Source organism: Medicago sativa, chromosome 1, assembly GCF_051527215.1.
Source record: "Medicago sativa cultivar Bolivia chromosome 1, Bolivia_mono, whole genome shotgun sequence".
NCBI classification, from domain to species: Eukaryota; Viridiplantae; Streptophyta; class Magnoliopsida; order Fabales; family Fabaceae; genus Medicago; species Medicago sativa.
Genome location: NC_140749.1, coordinates 74,891,206 through 74,913,572, shown reverse-complemented (window position 1 = coordinate 74,913,572; position 22,367 = coordinate 74,891,206). Strand labels below are relative to the sequence as shown.

At 35.9% G+C, this 22,367-nt stretch overlaps 2 protein-coding genes across 2 annotated transcripts; one reads left to right on the top strand and one right to left on the bottom strand.

The window, feature by feature from the left end:
- The first annotated feature begins 15,354 nt into the window (after positions 1 to 15,354).
- Positions 15,355 to 19,936, top strand: LOC146957387 (uncharacterized). Its single transcript, XM_085750432.1, has 5 exons — positions 15,355 to 15,441; positions 15,701 to 17,899; positions 18,020 to 18,269; positions 18,363 to 18,594; positions 18,698 to 19,936. The coding sequence occupies exons 1-5, from the start codon at positions 15,355 to 15,357 to the stop codon at positions 19,719 to 19,721; spliced, it is 3,792 nt and encodes a 1,263-aa protein (XP_085606558.1). The 3' UTR covers positions 19,722 to 19,936.
- A 362-nt stretch (positions 19,937 to 20,298) lies between these two features.
- LOC146957386 (uncharacterized) lies at positions 20,299 to 20,706 on the bottom strand. Its single transcript, XM_085750419.1, has one exon. The coding sequence runs from the start codon at positions 20,704 to 20,706 to the stop codon at positions 20,299 to 20,301; it is 408 nt and encodes a 135-aa protein (XP_085606545.1).
- Between the last annotated feature and the right edge of the window lie 1,661 nt (positions 20,707 to 22,367).

Below are 22,367 nucleotides of genomic sequence, written 5' to 3'. Positions count from 1 at the left end.
CGTGAACATAGAATTGATGTTGAGATTGCTAGAGATGTCGTCAACCACTTGCTTACAATCAATTTCGATAGACACCGAAGAGAACCTCGATTTACCAAGTTGATAGGGCCAAACCGCAAGTGCACGGCCTATCGAAGTAATAGTAGTAAGTAGAGTTATCGTTCCGCTAGGGAGTTATGAATTCAATTAACTTTTAGAGAATGATTAGAAAAGAAGAAAGATTATAAAAAGGGAGGTTTAGTTGCTGAAGGTAAATAACAATAATAATAAAAGAGCCTTGGGATCATTGGTTCATCATAACAACGAATCCTTCACAAGCAAGCCTTAAACTTATAATTATGGGTTAATCTTAATTTCTAAGGACAAGTTTCTCTTTAGCATATCACAGCTTCTCTCGAAGTCAGTGAGTGTATCCCTCCAACAACCACACCTATTCTCATGGGTGATTGCCTTTGGGACCCTTGAAGATCGAAACTTTATGTGTCCCAAGGTTTGCTAGACTATTCTCATGTTTCGCAAACCTTGTCTAAATTCACTTGTTCGGATATCAAAGCTCCGCGTTCGCTTTATGAATTGATATCTGTGATGATGAATTAACCATTATCAAACCCTCCGCGTTCGCTTCCACAGTTTGATAATAATTAATTCATGTTAAAACGGTGAATTTAGATTAGGAATTAAGGTAACATAGAATTAGGGTTTAAGGCTTGGCTTGATCCGGATTACGTCATTAGACTTATCCAACAATCCCAAGACAAAGAAGTCTACTCACTAACGTTCATTGTAGACATGGGGGAAGAAGAGAGAAAGCAATAAAGTAAAAGAACAATAATATAAAAGTGAACTTTTATTCCAAGAACAAAAGATGAATGTTTATGATGGAGTGCTACTCTATTTATAGCTTTACAATTGACTTAAAATCTAAGCAACTACAAGGGCAAAGCAGTAAAACTACAACAGAGTAACTTGGGCTCGAAGAAAAGCAGCAAAAGAGGCTTCTGGGAGGTGGCACGGCCGTGCCACATGTTGGCACGGGCCGTGCCAAGCTTCTGACTTGGTAGAGACATATTTTTGTCTCGTATCTTCGTATTCTTGCACTGTATTTGCTCCAATCCTCTTTCTTTTGCTCCAAGACACCTTCCATCATATATTCTTTCCTGAAATAAAATAAAAGACAATTTAAAGTAAAATATTCTAAAAGGAAATAAAATGCAATAAAATAAAATCAAATCTTAAATAAAACTAAACTAAATAAAGCAATAAAATAGACTATCTATGACTCATCAAACTCCCCCACACTTGAATCTTTGCTTGTCCTCAAGCAAAAGGCAATGGACATAGCAGCAACTAAAAGATTATTATGGCAATATTAAGAACATAAGTCTCAAAGAAAGGTTTTGTTCCAAGTACACTAATTACAATTTCAAACATTCCTCATGAACCTATTCTACCCAACATCAAGTCTCAAGTGAGTGTGTGTGTGCAGTCCAACCCTTTTCTTGCTCCTGTATAAGACAGATATTATGAGGAACAGGTTCTATCCTTAGTGCTAAAGTAACCGAGAAAAGTCCTTTCTTCATTTCATATAAGAGTGATGGGAATTTAAGTTAAAATTAGATTAGATTAACAATTAAGCACAAGGGGCTGCAGATGCTTAGAGGCTATCTATCCTCGTAGGAAGTCTTCTCGGATGTAATTGTCCTTTCCCCCTAGATTCAAAATCACCCTAAGCAGTGCTGCAAAATTATTATTTGTTTCATCTCCGCGTAGGAAGTCTTTTTGGATGTAATTGTCCTTTCCCCCTAGCATTGATGAATTTGTTTCACTTTAGGTTCAAATTAGGGAGTCACCACCACAATTAGGAAGTTAGGGATTGTCCTTTCCCCCACATGTTGGTGTCATTCTCCCGCCCCATTTTAACTTTAACAATTAAGGATATAACAATTAAGAACATAGATTAATTTCCCACACAAACTTATACTACTTTTACTCTTAAGACTTTAAAGGGTCTAAGTTAACACTAAAGATAGAACGTGTTCCTTAAAATACCTATTCATACATTTGCTCAAGGATTGCAACCGAGTGCTTTTCTCATTGGAGAATTTCACAATAAAACATGATATGGGTATAGCAAGAACATAAGAAACACAAGAAACTACTTTCATGTACAAGAAACAACTTTTAAAGAAGAGACAAAACAAAAATTTTTATGCCATATTTTACATTAAAAACAAGCTACTAATCATGTCTTTCACTATAAAAACAAAACAAAAGAATAAAGTTCAAGGGAGTTTGGGAACACTACGACTCTAGACACTTTATTAGGCCCCCCCACACTTAGGAGAAGCATTGTCCTCAATGATTCAAAAAGAAAAATAAAAGAAGAAGAAGAAGAGGAAGGAGAAGAAGAAGAAGAAGAAGGAGTGGAAGTAGAAGAAGGGGAGGAAGAAGAAATAGTAAAGGAAGAGGAAAGCTCACAATTTTATTGAAGTTCATAAAGTAGACCTTGGAGGTGAAGGTGTTGTATCATGTTCCGTAGCATTTGATTATGTTCTTCATGTATTCGATTGCCCCTTTGGACATTGTTTCTTAGCCCGGTCATTGTCTTTGTTGCTCGGTGCTTATTCTTTGAACCTTGGTTTGCATCTAGGCCCAACGTTCATCATTATAGCTTCCACCAGCTTCTTGTTCATGATGCAAGTTTGCACCTACCTCCTCTTCATTACCATCATCATCACCATCATTATGTACCTGTGGGTTAGTACCAACATAAAGCAAATTTTCCACCACCTCCGGATTAGTTATGTCCGGATTAGATAGAATAATCAAACAATAAGCTCAAATAGTTCTCCATTTATATTGGTAATTGTGAGTAGGGTCATGGGTTCTAAGGAGGGACAAAGTAGTATATAAGTCTAGATAATAGTTCCCCTCTATCCTCTTGATCCCTTGATTCACACTCACCCCAAACTTCTTAGCAAGAAAAGTGATGATTCCACCTACCATTATATCACCCTTATCATTCGGTTTCTTTTTAACAATTGAAACAAGATAATCAAGCAAATAATAGTAAATATTAATATGATGGTTAAAAAGCATATTCCACAATATAAACAACTCATTAATCCTCATCATTCCTACCTCTTTCCTACTCTATTATGCATCCATGCCCATCTTTGATTTTCATCGAGCTTACCGGTTTCATAGTCATGGTGCTCTTCCTCTTGGTGCAATTAGCACCTTCTCCTACATCATGGTGCAAGTTAGCATCGTCTCCCTCATCATCATCTTGCTCACTAAGAACCTGCACATCATCAACATACAACAAATTTGCTCCCACCTCGGTGCTAGTCCGAGATGGGTTAGGAAGTAAAAACATGATAGGCACATTAAACTTGAGTTGGTGATGGAGTGGTGGACGAGGTTTGATGAAATTTATAGCAATGAGGGTGTCTATTGTTTCCCTCAAATTTTTTTTTTGATCCCCTCATCCTCACCAATGCAAAAATGCCTACCTATGTATGTAATGATGCCACCCACCACTATGTCTCCCTTACCGGCTGATCTAGTACCTACAAAGTCTAGGTAATCAATCAAATAGAAACAAGTGTTGACGGGGTGGTTTGTAGAGCATTGCCCACAACATGAACAGCTCATCGGCTCTAGTGTTTCCTAGCTCGGTTCTACCCCAAATAGTGCAAGCCATTACCCTTTGAAGGTACCTAAGTACGGGTTTGTGAATGTTGCTAGATTTATTGGCTCTAGAGACAAAGGAGCTAAGGTCGGTGATACGTTCCCAAAAGACAGCGGGTTGATAGTCAACCGGCTTAAGGCTAGGATCCCAAGAATCATGGATATACCCCTCGTTTGCAAAACCTAAGGCATCACAAAAGTGCTGAAGAGACATATCATAATCAATATTCATTAGCCTAAAGGAAACTCTATGGTTAGGGTTATCATAATTCAACCTATCTTTAGTAAAAACAATGGAACTCAAAAATTCATAGGTGAAATTCTCATAATCCCTCATAGGTTATAACATATCAGTCCAACCTAGCCTTCCTATCAACCTATAGACATCATTTCTAAGCTCTAGCATATTCAAAGTATGAGAATCAGGATATCGAGAAGGATGCAAGGGTTTAAAGATTAGAATTTTATACCTATCCCTTTGTGAGTTGTCCTTAAACTTGATCCCATGATTCTTGGCTTATGCTTGCTTCTTTGAGGGAGGTCCTCCTTGAGACCTTGCTAGTTCCTTACCACTTCTTCTTGAAGCCATTAGACCTTGACCTTGGGTTGACTTTGTGTGGTTTGGTTGAAGGTTAGGGTTTGGAAGATTTGTAGTGGAAAAGGATTGGTTTAGGGTTGGGGTTGATGTTTGAGTAAGGTTTATGAGTTTGATGATGAAGATTGGTGAAGAAATTGGGTTAGGGTTTAATGGTGTATGAATTTGGTGTTTGGTTGGGTGAAGGTTGGTTTTGATTGGTGGTTAAGTTTGGAATGATGAATTGGGATAATTTGGTTAAGGATTTGTTGGATTTGGTGGAGTTATGGAGGTTTGGAGGTTGGGGGTTAATGGAGTTTTTAGAGAGAAGTGAGTGAATGGGGAAGGAGAAGAATTTTTTTTGAAGGTATGTGGTGCAGAAGCTTGGCACGGGCAGTGCCAACATTGGCACGGGCAGTGCCAACATTCTACCAGTTTTTTGGTTTTGGGTGGTTTTGGGTTGGCACGGCCGTGCCAACCTTAGCACGGGCCGTGCCAACATTCTGGTCACGGGGGCTTCAAATTTTTTAGTTTTTCTTGAATCATACTTGGACAATTACCTACAAAACAACTTAAAACAAAGAAAAACAAACAAAACAAAAGCAATTAAATGCGTGGGTTGCCTCCCACGAAGCGCTCGTTTAAAGTCATTAGCTTGACGATCAAAAGGTTTCTCTATCCGATACCTAATCTCTCACTAAGGGACAATGGCATCAAACTAATATTCTCCCCCAAATCACATGTTGTTCTTTCTATAGTCTTGGATCCTATGTCACATGGTATGGAAAAACTCTCGGGATCCTTAAGTTTAGATGACAATTTGCTTTGAATGATTGCAATAGATTTCCTAAACTGCTCATCTAACTTGGACTCATAAAACCCTTGTGGGAAATGAATTTTTGGCTCATATGGTGGCGATATGTGAGGCTTTCCACTTTCTACTACAACTTTCTCACTTTGTGGCTTTTCACTCTCTACCTCAACCTCAATTTTCCTGGTTTCCACAACGGGGTCTTCTAATTGCTTACCATCCCTAGGTGTAATAGCATTTATTGGGCTTTTGGGGTTGGTTTCAGTTTGACTCGGGAAGACTCCGGAGGGTTGTGGGTAAGAGGTTACTTGTTGGACTACTTGAGGGATTTGAGTCTCAAGCATTTTGTTGTGAGTAGAAAGAGAATCCACATTTGCGGAAAGCCTATTGAGAGAGTCATTCAAAATTCCAGCTTTGACTTTAAACTCTTGGTTATGCCTAATGTTATCTAATTCAAAATTTTCTATCAAAAGTTCCAAGTCGGATTTTTGAGAGACTCTTTGGTTGTTTGCAAAACCGGGTGGTGATATTTGTTGTCCAAAAAGATTTTGAGGGGTTTGAGAAAAAATTTGATCATTCCTAAACCCATAGTTTACCTGCTCGGGACTTCTAACAACACTACCTAGTTGACATTCAACACCAGTGTGACCAAAAATTTCATAAGCTTTACAAGGTGGTGAAAGGGAGGAAAAGGTCCATTGATAAAGGTTTTGAGCCATGCCTGAAATCAAAACAGTTAGAGATAGAATGGAAAAAGAGAAAGAGAAAGAGAGAGAGAGAGAGAGAGAGAGAGAGAGAGAGAGAGAGAGATATATTTTTTTTTTAAAAAAAATAAAAGTAAAATAATAATAAAAGAGGAAATAATATATTATATATATATGTTTTTTTTTTTTGAAAGAAATATAAAAAGAAACACAATAAAATAAAATAGGATAAAATAACGAAAAAGATTTTTTTTTTTTTTTAGTCTAATCGTTAAAAAAAAAGTTAACCAAATTGCAATAACTCCCCGGCAACGGCGCCAAAAACTTGATAGGGCCAAACCGCAAGTGCACGGCCTATCGAAGTAATAGTAGTAAGTAGAGTTATCGTTCCGCTAGGGAGTTATGAATTCAATTAACTTTTAGAGAATGATTAGAAAAGAAGAAAGATTATAAAAAGGGAGGTTTAGTTGCTGAAGGTAAATAACAATAATAATAAAAGAGCCTTGGGATCATTGGTTCATCATAACAACGAATCCTTCACAAGCAAGCCTTAAACTTATAATTATGGGTTAATCTTAATTTCTAAGGACAAGTTTCTCTTTAGCATATCACAGCTTCTCTCGAAGTCAGTGAGTGTATCCCTCCAACAACCACACCTATTCTCATGGGTGATTGCCTTTGGGACCCTTGAAGATCGAAACTTTATGTGTCCCAAGGTTTGCTAGACTATTCTCATGTTTCGCAAACCTTGTCTAAATTCACTTGTTCGGATATCAAAGCTCCGCGTTCGCTTTATGAATTGATATCTGTGATGATGAATTAACCATTATCAAACCCTCCGCGTTCGCTTCCACAGTTTGATAATAATTAATTCATGTTAAAACGGTGAATTTAGATTAGGAATTAAGGTAACATAGAATTAGGGTTTAAGGCTTGGCTTGATCCGGATTACGTCATTAGACTTATCCAACAATCCCAAGACAAAGAAGTCTACTCACTAACGTTCATTGTAGACATGGGGGAAGAAGAGAGAAAGCAATAAAGTAAAAGAACAATAATATAAAAGTGAACTTTTATTCCAAGAACAAAAGATGAATGTTTATGATGGAGTGCTACTCTATTTATAGCTTTACAATTGACTTAAAATCTAAGCAACTACAAGGGCAAAGCAGTAAAACTACAACAGAGTAACTTGGGCTCGAAGAAAAGCAGCAAAAGAGGCTTCTGGGAGGTGGCACGGCCGTGCCACATGTTGGCACGGGCCGTGCCAAGCTTCTGACTTGGTAGAGACATATTTTTGTCTCGTATCTTCGTATTCTTGCACTGTATTTGCTCCAATCCTCTTTCTTTTGCTCCAAGACACCTTCCATCATATATTCTTTCCTGAAATAAAATAAAAGACAATTTAAAGTAAAATATTCTAAAAGGAAATAAAATGCAATAAAATAAAATCAAATCTTAAATAAAACTAAACTAAATAAAGCAATAAAATAGACTATCTATGACTCATCACAAGTCAGATTATTGCTTCTTTTAAACCTCTTGCTTCCGCCTTGTTGGGTTGTGGGAGGCCTTTAAACCAAGTTTGTCTTCTCCCTAATGTACTCCCCTTGATCCCCTCTAAGACACATGTTGACCCAATAACATCCTTGCTCCTTAAAAATTGCTGCATCAACATTGCATTTTACTGCTCCCACTGACGGTCTAGACCATCCTTCCAGCCTTTGTTCCGCCGTCTCATTGTTACGGTGTTCTCCCTGTTCTCTTCTTCCTTGTCTTTCGCGGACTTACTGCCATTGAAGTAAGACATCGTGTGCCATATGCACTGAGATGCGCAGTTGTATTTCGATGTCATTCCACAATTTGTCATTTCGTCTCTTCCAGATACACCAAAGAGTGATTACAAAATCGAGAAGTTGTATGTGATGTAAGGATTCTTATAACTGGAAGAATAGAGCTACAAAACCATCCACAATCTCCAAATTCTCTTGTATAATATGCCATAGACATGCTGTACTCCAAACTTGCTCTAATTTTACACATCCAAAAAAGACATGTCGGTCAATCTCATATGAGCTCTCACAGTACACACGTCGATCACTACAATGGACAATATCATATTTGGTTTGATTAAGGAAATAAATTAGTGCTCCAACAATAAACTCAAAATATTCTAGATTGAATTAAATCTAACTTAATCTCAAAATAGTATAGTTTTTCCAACAAGATAATTTTCTTTTACCACTTCATTTCTCCACTCTCTTCCCCATCACATTCATATAATTATCTTCCAACTGCATGGCCAAAACCCTTTTTGCTTCTTTTCCTTTTTTTTTTTAAGAAAACCTTTTCTTCTGAATATCAAAGAGTTTAAAACAAAGGATGCAGTTTAATTGAACTTTGTGAAGAAACAAACCCAAAAAGATTAGTGAATTGGAACAAGTTAATTATATGATCACTCGGTTCGGAACAAACTTCACACAATTACAGACATACATAAAAATTAGAGGCATAATTTCTGTAACTGTAACTATAAAATGCCAAGGCCACTGCAATATATTGAGTGCATAAATTATATTACATAATTAAGAAGGAAGAACAATATTTTATGATTTCCTTAAAAAAAATGATATTATATGAGTTAACCATGCAACATACTTAGTATTAGTTGAACACTTGCACTTATGAACCTATAGTGTAGGAGCAATTAATACTAACATAATAAATGATAATCTAGAGAAATAAACAATGAAATATATACACATGGTAGGTATTAGGTAATATATCCTTATTTATTAATTTTGTTAAGTATGCAGCAATTTAACCTAATATTTTCCCTCTCATTTGTTGTATTAGGTTAGCAGTAAATTAACCTAACAAATTCCATCTAAAAAATGCATCGCACCAATTTCATTTATATCCTCTTGCTTTTTTTTTTACAATATTTTGTACACTTATTTAATACTAAAAAAATGCATCGCACCAATTTCATGCCTTTTTTTTTACAATATTTTGTACACTTTTTTTTTTTGAAGGAAATATTTTGTACACTTATTTAATACTAAAAAAATGCATCGCACCAATTTCATTTCTATCATGTTGCTTTTTTTTGACAATATTTTCTACACTTATTTAATACGTTTACAAACAGAATACCCTACTTTCCAATGCAAACTCGGCTACCCTAATTTCCATGTAAACTTGGCTATATCCTTATTTATTAATTTTATTAGGTCTGCAGCAACTTAACATAATAATTTTCCTCTAAAATGCTGCATTAGGTTAGCAACAATTTAACCTAACAAATTCCCTCTAAAATGCAGCGCACCAATTTAACCTAACAAATTCCCTCTAAAATGTAGAAATCCCTAATATTTCTCCCCACTGATGAGCTTTTCATTTCTATCATGTTGTGTCATCGTTTGTATATATCTATTGTTTTTGTAGACTTTTTTTTTTGACAAGTTGTTGTACACTTATTTAATACTTTTACAAACAGAATACCCTAATTTTCATGCAACTCGACTATATATAGCAAACCCTAAATCGTGGTAAATTACACAGTTATCCATCTCACCATATATATTTATTTTTAAGATATTATTATAATTGTAAATTCAAATAAATTCAATTTAATATACTTACACGTGTATTCGTGCATACAAACTTATTTAATATCTAACCCGGGCAACGCCGGGTCTCTAAACTAGTATGCATATTAATTCTCTGCAGCCGGGTCAACTTGATAGCGTTCAGATTCTGAAACTCGATTCTTGTATTTGCGGATGAAATCTTCAGCTCTCATGTTAATGTTAGGTTCAGCAACACCCCAGTTACCTTTGTCTTCATCGCTAGGCCATGTCTTGCGTCCGCAATCATCATAGTATCCTGCTCTATACTTATTCTTAGATGTGAAGCAACTGAAAATTGACAAGAAACCTGAAGAAGAAGAAGACTTGTTCTGCCTACCACCAACCATGATGATTAATGCTAGCTGCTGGATTAAGGACAATACTAATTTCTGCTTCTTTTTTTGCTGGAAGTGGTTGTCTTGGTTTTCAAATGACAATGTAATATCTCTTATTTGTATACATAAATATAAGGGATTAACAGTGTTAAATTAAGAATCTGATAAAGCAGTGGTAAAGACCAACCTAAATGGTTCAAATCATGCTGAGTTGGCAGGGTTGTAACAACTTTGTCGGGCACATTTTCTGTGGTCCGCTAGTTTCGTACATGAGAGAAATTCTACCAAAATCACTGATTATTATTGGTTCTGCTTTTGTACTTTTCTTCTCTTCTCAAGATTCATGTTAATTATATTATTGACACTTTTCCCCTTCTAGTTCACAAGTACCTAAACTATGTGCACGATAATAGTTTTAACCATAGTTTAGAATTAAATTAGAATTAAGCAAGATAATTAATACTTTTGTACATAAGAGCAAAACATGTTGATGAAAAGGTTGTGGGATCTAGTTCATTTCTTGACATTTTTGACTTTTTCATAGCATTAGTTTCAAATTTTTAACTGTATTAGATATTTCTTTACCATAACATTTCCAATTATTTTAAATTTTTCAATTAACTGTATATTATATTAAATAAAATATAAATTAATTCTTTTTACTAAAGTGTAAACATTTTTTTGATATATATATGTAACAAAAATTTGTGAAAAGGCACAAGACACACGAGGGGGACTAGACACAACTACATCAAAGTGCAAAAGAAGACGCGGGTGTGTAGGATAGTCCTAGAGAAGTCACCAAAGTTGCCTAAAAAGGCAAGAACATCAACGCAAAAATTTGTCTCGTGATAACATGATCAATATAAATTTCAGGTGAAGAATTTCATTCAGAGAGGTTGGAGGAAGGTAGTGTTAGCATGTCCCTTCCTAATAGATGGAGGTGATGAGAAATTGCTTGACACAGCGTAGACCATGAAGCATACCCCCTTAATTCAGCAACAACAATAGACCAGGTTCCAATATAACAGTGGAAACCTTTAATATAGAAAACAAGGGAACGTTTAATTTAGCAACCAAGGGTGTCACTGATGAGACCTTCACAAAAAGCGAAATTATCAAGGGAAGTCACTGTTGTTTGTTGCCTTATCATGAGGAATTTTTAAAATCTCTCAAATGTAGAAAATGTACACAAGTGTAAGTGTTACGTGATGACATGCCGTCATTACGTAATTTTTAGGACTTATTGTGACATTTTGATAGAGTTCTCATGCAACTTATACTGTTCTGGAGTGCAAAATGCTGAAATATTGAAGTCTGTCTGAAGCAAGTCGCGCCACGCCAATTTCAAGCCTTGCCGCGATTTAAGAAGCAAAATTACAACATCTCTGTTTGAAGGGAATCGCGGCACGCCAATTAACAAGGCGCGACGCGATTTTGATGGGTCAGACCCAAAACTTTTATAAATACTGCACTCAAACTGAGGAACAGGGGTTACGATTTTGGAGAGCAAAGTGCGATTTTGAGACATCGGAGACGGCTAGAAGGGCGATTTCTTCAACCTTTTACCAATTCATGTATGTTTTATTTCAATCATTGATTATGCTATTTGTAAACTCGATTATGAGTAGCTAAATCTCTTAGAGATTAGATCCGAGATGAATCTTTGTAACCCTAATTGACACATGTTGCTGTGAAACTCTATTTTGTTTATGAATTCAATTCTAGTTTATTCAATTCAATTGTTCTTGATGTTTTTTTTATCTTGATCACATATAACCTGATTTTGTGAGAACGAATGACCACTGACCATGGCTTTCGACTTAGACCTAATTGAATTGTTCTAATAAACAGGGTTAGTCTAGGAATAGATAATCGTTTGTTAGTGATAATAGGTTAACGTTCGGTAAAACCTTCAAGAATTATTAGACCACCCAAGGGATTGGAGGCTGTAGTTTGAGAAGAGGGTTCTAATTTAAGGGATTGATTAGAACTATTTTGTTAATCATCGTAAATTAGAAGAAGATTCATAACAAATAGGTGTGGTATACCAATTAGGGGAACTTAGAGGATTCGAAGGATCTGATCTCATCTCTCTCCATATTTTCTTAATCAAATCTATTTTCTTTTATTTGATTTCATAAAATCAAACCAAATCTACTGCCTAGTGGCAAAACAAAATAAACTTTTATACATCCTATTTTTATAACGCGATTGAATTATTGAAGTTAAAAACAGTCCTCGTGGGATCGATATTTTTACTACTTCGATAGTATTTGGTGCACTTGCCAAACGTCTATCATTACGTCAAAAATAAATAAATTTTCTCTTAATACTCGGGACTTGTTCAATTTATTTAGATGAAGTGGCAAGCCACACTTAAACACAACTGCAAGTCTTGGGTGAAGTTTTGTAGCCTAACAACATCGGTATTGTCAGTTGAGCTAGGTCTTACGGGTCTTAGTTCAATTATTTATATTCCAAGAAAATTTAGTACTCGCATGTCAACAGTGTTAGTTTAAATATTTGCGTACTACATCATATGATGTTGCAACAATATCAGTGTTGTTGCAGATTTTTTTTTTTAAGGGTAAATCATGTATCATTACCCGCAGAACTGCAAACACTAAACGCCTCAAGCTGTATAGGATCACATTAATGGATGACAAAACTCTTTCTCAAGAGTTTTTCTTCGCTCCTGCTAAAATTCAAAGGCTGGATTCAAATCAATGAACTCTGCCTCTGCTTAAGCTGGAAGAGACCTAAATCATCTTATCCAAACACTCATGGGTTGTTGCAGAAGTTTTTGCAAATACATCAAAATGCAATTACAGTGAAACAAGAATGATTATTCATATTTATCATTACTTATCATAGTTTACAAATGATAATCCATAACTATTTACAACAGAGAGATACAAACAAATTTAAAATGGATAAACAGAAAAAGATTGTTTTCTATCCTACTGATCAGGTTGAGCTTGCCAGTGAATTTCAGATTCAGAAATTCGTTTCTTGTATTGAGCAATGAATGCTGTAGCTCTCATGTCAATAACAGGATCAGCTACACCCCAACTGCCTCTGTCTTCATCACTAGGCCACACTTTGTTATCATATGCACCATTATCATAATAATACCCTCCTCCTCCTCCTCTTTGCTTGTTACTGCTTGATTTGAATATGTTGAAAACTGACCTAAATGATGATGATTTAGATGACTTCCTTTGATTGTTGTTTCCTCCCATTTTACTAATGAGTAGAGAGTGGTGAATGACTAGAAAGTAGTCTTAATTGGAAGAAAGTGTGGTACTGTGGTGTGGTGTGCTTCAACTTGGAAGCTAGGGGGTCTCAATTTATATAGTACAAATTACTACTAAACAGCCTTTTTTGTTAAGCTAAGACAAAGAATCTGATTCAAACCACTGGGGTGAGTCCAATATTCATGGTTTAAACAAGATCACATGGAACTGTGAATTATGATTCAACTTTTGAAAGAGGTACATTTTCTGCGGTCAGATGGTTTCTTTGCTTGACTTGACTTCATTAGTCATGTGATTGGTTTTGGCTGTGTTTGTTGTTCGATGATGCATATTTGTGTGCATTTTAAACTAGACAGATACCTAGCAGATTTGATTTTTAACTAATTTAGTTCAGGCAATCAAATTCTTCTTCTTTTTTGTTCAATTCTATACTAATTATGTATTGGAAGCTGTTACCTTTTTTTTTTTACTATATTAGTAATATCGACATTTAAGAGCCGGTTAATTTAGCAACTCAAATTTACGAGGCAGCAATTTAGTCCTTTAATAAATTTAAAAACATCATTCAATTTAGTCGCTCTGTCAAAACCAATAAAAGACATTGCCACATCAAAATAAGCATATAATATTTAAAATTGAAGTGAAAAATTTGAGAAAATGACTAAATGGATTAATAATTTTCAACATAAGGGTCTAAATTGATATTTCATAAAATGTGCTAGAATTCAAGGCAAAATTTCCCCGCTTAGGATCACAATTCAACAAGATTCTCATATACAATACTATGAAAAATGCTTCTTATCTACTTCATAGTGCCAAAATATTTTATATCTAATATGATCAAGATTATGAAACTGTTGCTTACTTTTTACTACAGATATGAGCCATTACTGCTACAGATTCTTGAATCAAAAACCATTTTACTTTTTGCACTTAAAGGATAGCATTGGTAAAAGTGAGTCATGATTTTGCCTAATTGTTGGCAAGCTGATTCTCTGTAACATTCAGCCAAATTGATTTATTTATATTCTTCAGCATTGACTGTCAGCAATTCAAACAAATCCATGTGGAAAATAATATTTTACAGAAACAATCGTGTATTCTATTGAAAGCAAGTACTCTTTTTTTCCTATTAAACAAAAACAGAAGTATGGAACAACAAAATATCTCAAATAATCTTATTTAATCATCTTGTAATTAATTATAATACTTTGAAGAAAGGACAAGAAAGCAATAGTAAGAGTACTTTTGAAAAAGTTGATTCTTGAGACTAAAGACTGAAAGCTAAAAATAATCGGTTATGAAACCATCCAAAGGAATTCTTTATGATTCCTTGAGGAAAAGTAGAATCTTAAACAAATATAGATGGTTGTTATTCCATTTCAAAATCTGTTATACAAGAGTATGGCAACAGTGTTGAGTAGTATTGAGTACTCACTGATTTATGTAACAAAAAATAACTCACTGATTTAATTTTTTTCTTTCTTTTTGGAATCTGAATCCTAAAAAAATGAAGACAAGACAAATCTCCAAAAATTGCTGGTTATAGTATGTTGATACCTTATGTTTTGAAATTCTATGATTTTTATTGGTCTTTGTTTACATTGGAGGGTACATGTAACGTGCTATGTTGTGAAAATGAATGTATGATGATTAATGAGGTGATGGAAGAATGGCATAGAGAGAGCTTAAACACCACCGATATAAAGGCATAAAGGTGGGTTTAATGCAGAATGTTTAAGCTAAGGCTACTCTATTTTAATTCTCACTCATCCAATAATGTTCTTTGTAAAAGACTATATATACCAATAATCTTTCTGATTTTATGTATGATCGATGATCCATCATTCACTATAATTGCCATTCACTATTACTTCTGTTACAAGTCACAAAATTATACGTACAGTCATTAATAGTTAATACAATATGATTGTCGGTCCCACATAGATGAGATATCTTGAACACGCGTTTGTAAGTGGCAGGTAGTTCACACTTTACAAGCTAGTTTAATTTGTCGGATTGAGTTGGGCCAAACACAAATTATTGTATAGTATTAAGTAGGCTTATTAGATTACTTGATCCCTTAACTTATTTCATGTTTTCATTTTGGTCCCATAAGTAATAAAAAGTACCTTTGAGTCCCTCAAATTTTCAGCCGTTTGCCAAAAAAATCCCTCCATCCAAAAAAATGATCTCCCGTTAGTTTTTTCCACGTGGCACGTCCCACGTGGTTGGTATAAAAGGCTAATGTTTGCTTTAGAGAGAGAATAACAAGCTTTTTTTAAGAATTAGAAAGAGAAAGTGAGAGAGAAGAAAGGAAGTTGAAGGGTTTCAAGTAGGAGAAGATGATTATCACCGACCTGGAATCTGGAGAAGAAGTGGAAATTAACGCGATTCTGTCCTCTGGTGAAGATGAAGATACTAATGATGAGGTTAGTTTTCTTGTTTTCTCTGCATTTCGAAGTTAGGGTTTGAAACGAAACCGGTATAGGGTTTAAAGGTTGTTTGCGTGAATGGTTTTTGGTTTAGGGTTAGGGTTTTGCTTTAAAAACGAATTTTTGAACGAAATAATCTGTTATTGTTTCCAATTTTTGAACTGTTAGTTGATATTAATGTTAGGGTTTATTGTTTTAGTAATCTGTTATGCGCAAAAGCTTATGTTTGTATTTTGTTTGGATTTTTAACAGCTAGATGGTAGGTTTGTGTTTGTTCTTCATCATGGGGGGGGGGGGGGGGGGGGGGGGTTCTGAATTTCACCATGAGGGTTATAATGGGATTGAAACTGTACTAGAGTGTGACCCAGATTATTGGAGTTATTTCTCCATGCTATCAACTATAAAACGCCTAGGTTACCCAATGGTTAAAGCTATTTGGTACCATGACCCAAAGTTAGTTGATGGCCTTATTAGTTTTAGGAGTGACAATAGTTGTAGGAGAATGATGCACATAGCAGAGATGTTTGAGAGGGTACATTTGTATGTAGAACATACAGTAGGTGAAGAACCACAAATTGGAGAACTTAACCCTTTGATAGAGTACCCTATTCAATATCCTGTTAATGTTGGAGTTCAAGTGGAAGAAAATGTGGAGATGGAAAATGACGGGAATGTTGATGTTCAGGTGGGAGAAAATGAGGGGAATGCTGGTGTTGATATGGAATATGAGGGAAATGTTGGAAGTGAGGGTGTTGAGAATGCAGAAAATGATGTTGTGGTGGTGGATGAGGTAGACTGTGGGGCCTGGTTTGTAAATGAGTTTAATTCTGATGTGGGTCCCACATTGGTGGATGAAAGAGTGTCTGTGGGTCCTACTGTGTTGGAGGAAAGTGGCAATGTGGGGTCTACTTTTGAGGGTGAGGGAATAAATAATGGTCCAACCAATTTAGACATGGGGAGTAATGAAAGTGGGCCTGTTGTGGTAGAAAATGACATTGATTATGGGCCTCCTATTGGTGAAGGGTTATATGAAGAGTATAGAGATGAATATGTGGAGGAGAATGGGTCAAAGGTAGATGGGCATGAAAGGGAAGACAGTGCACTAGACACAAGCTTTGAGGACTCAAAGGAAGAGCTTCCTGGGGAAGATGGCTTTGGTGCTGCAGTAGGTGAAGAAACACAAGAATATAATGAGTTATTTGATGAATGGATCTCTGAACCATTAGGAACTCAGAGGAATGAAGGTGTTGAAGGTCTTGGGACTGAAGTTGTAGCTGAGAGAGAAAGAGAGACAGAGACAAAAGCAGGTGTTGGGTCAAAAGAGAAGGGTACAGAAGCAAGTGGAAGCAAGCCTAAGAAGAGGAGGGGTAGACCACCAAAGAAACTACAACAAAAAGTCACTGAACCTGTGTTTGAAGAAGATTTGATAGCTGAGGGAATCAGAATCAGTGAGCAGGGCGGACCATCTGGTGTGGTTAGAGATAGGGGTTTGAGTGAAGATGAAGAGTATAACAGTGAAGAGTTAGATAGTGGTTGTGATACTGAAGATGAAGATGAGGGTCCTAGGGTTAAATTCCCAACCTTTAAGTTACTTGATAATATGAGAGACTATAAGTGGGAGTTAGGGACATACTTTGTGTCTAAGAAAGCATTTCAGGAGGCAATCAGAACATATGATATTCATTCTGGAAGGGATCTGAAGTTCAAGAAAAATGATAAGAGAAGGGTGAGAGTGATATGCAAAGGTAGCAAGGGTAATTGCAGGTTTGAGGCATATTGTGCTAAGCTACCAAATGAAGAGACTTGGCAATTGAGAAAGATTCAAAGGTTCCACAAATGCAGCAGAGTGTTTAAATTGAAAATGTTGAATTCTGATTGGTTGGGAAGTAAGCTTCATAGTAGGGTGAGGGATGATCAATCTTTGAAACTGACTACAATAATGAACAGAACAGTTGAGAAGTGGGGTTTGGAGATCAATTTGAACAAGGCTTATAGAGCTAGGAGTAAAGCAATAGATGTCATTGATGGGTCTTTCAGGGATCAATATACTAGGATATATGATTACTGTCATGAGTTGCTGAGATCAAATGAAGGGTCCACTGTGAGGGTTACCACTTTGCTATTTCAAGGTAGTGAAGAAGATGTTGAGAGGCCTGGAGCAGTGCTGAGTCCTCACTTTCAAAGGATGTATATTTGTTTCAAGGCTTGCAAAGACAGTTTTGACAAGTGTAGGAAAATAATTGGACTGGATGGATGCTTCTTGAAAGGCTATTATGGTGGGCAGTTGCTAGCTGCAATTGGGAGGGATCCAAATGACCAGATGCTTCCAATTGCATTTGTTGTGGTTGAAGGTGAAACCAATGAATCATGGAAATGGTTTTTGGAGCTTTTAATTGCTGACCTTGGTGGAACCAGATTGTGCAAGACATTCACCTTTATCAGTGATCAACAAAAGGTTATTTTATGTTCTTAATTTTGTGTTCATTATATTTTATTCCTTAATTGTCTGTTATGATTCTATTAATTCTGTGATTTTAATTGCTGGGTTTGTGTTCCTTAATTGTCTATTTTGAAGGGTTTGTTGCCTGCTATGGATGAACTGCTTCCAGGAGTAGAACAAAGATTTTGTGTCAGGCATCTGTACAATAATTTTAGAAAGATGTATCCAGGCAAGAAGTTGAAGGAATTAATGTGGAGGGTAGCAAAAGCAACTTATGAAAATGCATTTAATGATGCAATGAAAGAGATCAAAGACATCAGTCAGAGTGCATATGACTACCTGAGCTTAATAGATGCAAAGCATTGGAGTAAACACAAGTTTTCAGGTATGTGATATTGATTTATGTTTATACCCTGTTTTTATGAACTTAGTCAATATGTGTAACATTGCCTAACACTGCATTTGTGCTCATTATTAGGTAGTTCACAGTGCGATACTTTAGTGAACAATATGTCAGAAGCCTTTAACTTAACCATTGTGATTCCTAGACAAAAGGCTATTGTGACCATGTGTGAAGATATCAGGGTGTATATGATGGAAAAGTGGGATGCAAATAGGACTAAAATTGCAAGTTATGAGGATGATGTGCTTCCCAACATCAAGAAGAGGATTGCAAGAGAATCTGCATACACTAATACCTGGTTGGTTAGGTAAGTATCCAATATTGTGTTCATCATTTGTCTAATATGCTGAATATGTGCAACTGAATATGTGCAACTTTGAATTTATGAAATTATTTATTTATGTGTATAGGCGCAACACAGAATTTGATTATGAGGTGAGGCATATATCAAATACAGGATACAAGTACTCTGTTACTCTCCAAAGGTGGGAGTGTGACTGTAGGAAATGGTTACTGACAGGGTTGCCCTGCTGTCATGCCATTTCCTGCATGAGGAACCAAGACATGAATGTTTATGACTTTATGCCTGACATATACAGAAAGGAGAAGTTTGCAGCTTGTTATGCCAGTGTAATATACCCTGCAAATGGGCAGTCTCTGTGGGAAAGGACTGAATATAATGATCTTCAGCCACCACCAATAAGAAGGCAACCAGGCAGACCAAAAAAGAAAAGGAACAAGGAGGCACATGAACTGCTGAAGGATGATACTCAAATGAAAAGAGCTAGGTGGGGATTGAAGTGTAGCAGATGCAGGGAGGGTGGGCATAATAAGTCCACATGCAAGCTCCCACCACCTCCTGCAGCTGAGGTCTCAACAAACCCTGCATCAGGTGAATGTTCATCACAAGGTGCACAAACTGCTCAAGCTTCCACAACTGCAAATGGTGCACAAATAGCTCAAGCAAATCAACCTGCACAGGCTACAAGACCACAAAGGACTGCTCAAACTACTCAAAGGACTTCTCAAGGGACGTCTCAAACTCGTCAAAGGAGTGCTACAAGACAACACAATGCTCAAGTTGCAACCAAAAATCAAAGGAGTGCTACAAGACAACACAGTGCTCAAGGGACTGCTCCAACTGTTCAAAGGACTGCTACAAGTCAATCAAGGGCTCAAGCTACAACACAACCACCTTCTCATGTTACAGCAACTACTCAAAGGAATTCTACAACACAACCACCTTCTCAAACTGAGGGTTCTGAAGCTGTAGAGACAAGGAAAAGAAGGCAAAAACAGAAATTGTCTACAACACAACCTGAGGGTTCAAGTGGCAAGAAAAAGAAAGCTTCAGCAGAGTTGAGGGTTCTGTTTCAACCCAGCAGTAGTTACTTAATGTTTCTGATGAACTTATCTCATTGTTTTTTGCTTTAATGCCTAAGTGCATAGACTTATGTTATGTTTACTGCTTATTTTGATGTAATGCCTAAGTGCAAGCTAGAAGTGACATATTCTGTTTATTTTGTTGTATTGCCTAAGTGCAAGCTAGAAGTGACATATTTTGCTTATTTTGTTGTATTGCCTAAGTGCAAGCTAGAAGTGACATATTTTGCTTATTTTGTTGTATTGCCTAAGTGTAATATAGAATCTATCAGTTATCATGATGTAATGCCTAAGTGCAAACAGTTTATGTGCAATGAATATGATTATGCTTAACTCCAACTACTTCTTATTCATTCTCAGGTGTATATAAACCTTATGCTATGTGACTGAACTTTGGTTATCAAAGTTACAAAATCTTCACATTACAACCAATTACAAAACACATTTCATTCATTCAAAATAGGCATTAATGAACATAAAAATGACAGAAACTTTCATTCATTCAAACTTAAACCATTACAGATAGAACCATTACAACCATTACAAATTGAAACATTACAAATTCATGCCCAAAACTGAACCATAACAAATTCATTCATTCATATTCAACTTAAACATTACATAAACACTATCTCAAATAAAAATGACCCCATGACCCACTAATCTTGCACAAAAGAATTGTCCCTAACACCAGGCACACCCCAAAATAAACTAATCCGAAAATCAAAGCCTTCTTCAACCATGCCCTTGTTTTCTCCAATTCATGCTTCAACTTAAGATTTTTCTTCTGCAGCTTTGCAATCAACAAATCTCGGTCATCAGTAACCTCTTCATCCACTAATTTAAAAAAGCTACATCCTTTATCAAATTGATTCATGTAGTTCTTGCATCCCCAAAATCTTTTCCCACAGTTTGGATTGGTGTTATCAGTGACAGTACGAATCACTGTTTCTTCACCACACCTACATTCAATCACAGATCTTCTTCTGAAGCTCGAGCCCACAGACCCAACTGATTGACCCATTTGCTTTGACATGTTTCAGATTCAAATGAAAAAAAATTCGAATTTTGCAGATGCTTGAGGATTTGTTGCAGAAATTCGAATCTAAGAAGATGCAGAAGATTAAATACGAAAAAAGGGTTGGGATTTCGAAAGATTTGGGAGAGGAGAAGAGGAGAAGATGGAAGTGGGAGGTTGAGAGGAGAAGATAACAGAGAACCCTAATTCTGAAGGAGAGGGAAATTTTTAGCTTTTTAAACCAGCCACGTGGGACGTGCCACGTGGAAAAAACTAACGGGAGATCATTTTTTTGGACGGAGGGATTTTTTTTGGCAAACGGCTGAAAAGTTGAGGGACTCAAAGGTACTTTTTATTACTTATGGGACCAAAATGAAAACATGAAATAAGTTAAGGGACCAAGTGATCTAATAAGCCTATTAAGTATATCCAATTAGGGCCACCACAATTGACTGTTACTTTACTCATCTTATGAGTTTCTCGCGTGGCTTATTCGGATTTTAAAATTTGAAGTGTTTCAGCGTGTTTTTGGAGGCTTTTATGGGGTGTTTATGTCGTTTGGATTCTATAATCCGAACTGCATAGGGTGCGCGAGAAGCTCATAGGGTGGGAAAACATGTGGTCCTCGCAATTTATCCTCACGAATCAAGCTCAATATTTGAGTTAGACCCAACCCAACTTGTAAAATAGTATCAGAGTATATACAAGATCTGTTGGACCACCTGCCATTAGGTCATCACTATCGAACCACTCAGATAGTCATGGACGTGAAGGCCAATATTTGAGTTAGGTCGAATCCAATTTCTAAAATTGTATTAAAACATATCAAGTATTCGTTGAACCATCTCCTATCAGGTCGCCTTTATCGGGGCTACTCGAGACAACTCATATCTAATCCAACATATGAGTGGTGAGGGCCAAAACTGCTATTATGCTTTTAAATAAATATTATGGAATTTTACCAACAATAAATTGGTCCAAATTGTAAGAGATTTTGGTTCATTAAACATGTGGTCAGGGGTTTGATTCATGACTCACACATATGAAAAAAATTTGATTGGAAGGGAGAACATACACCTTATGTGCCACACAGGTTCTTCAACGGAGATTAGTCAATGCTAATTGGCTGTGAAAACATCATACCAATATCATAGTAACCAACAAATAAATATACAGTTAAAACTCTATAAATTAATAATGTCAGGACCGGAGAAATTTATTAATTTAGAGAGTTATTAATTTATCGATAAATTAATAATTATTAATTTAAAGAGTTTTTAAGTAATTATACTGTACATACCAAACAAAAAGGCAAATTAGTCTATGCCTCTTATAATTACGTTGCAGCGAACCTTGGGACTCAACGTAAATTAGTAACTACCGTGTTCATATGCATTGGAAATCAATAATGACTTTTGAAGTATAGTAAATGTAAACAAGAGGAACAAATGTGTTTAATGTATTCTTAATATATTTTTTTCAGTTTCTATGAATTATTAATTTATGATTTTCTTGGGACCGAAAATTATAAAGGGATCTCCCGAAAAATTATTATCTTATTATTTTATCGAGTTTTTCAATTTTTTTACATTGGCCCAAGTCGGGACCGGACAAATTTATTATTTTAGAGAGTTTATTAATTTACCGAATATTAAATTAAAGAGTTTCTACTGTATACA

What these genes read in the sequence shown, in the direction of transcription:
- LOC146957386 (XM_085750419.1), bottom strand. Translation starts at nt 20,706, where the DNA reads ATGTCAAAGCAAATGGGTCAATCAGTTGGGTCTGTGGGCTCGAGCTTC.
- LOC146957387 (XM_085750432.1), top strand. Translation starts at nt 15,355, where the DNA reads ATGATTATCACCGACCTGGAATCTGGAGAAGAAGTGGAAATTAACGCG. An exon ending in GAGTAAACACAAGTTTTCAG is followed by an intron (nt 18,270 to 18,362) that starts GTATGTGATATT and finishes GCTCATTATTAG; the next exon opens with GTAGTTCACAGTGCGATACT. An exon ending in ACTAATACCTGGTTGGTTAG is followed by an intron (nt 18,595 to 18,697) that starts GTAAGTATCCAA and finishes TTATGTGTATAG; the next exon opens with GCGCAACACAGAATTTGATT.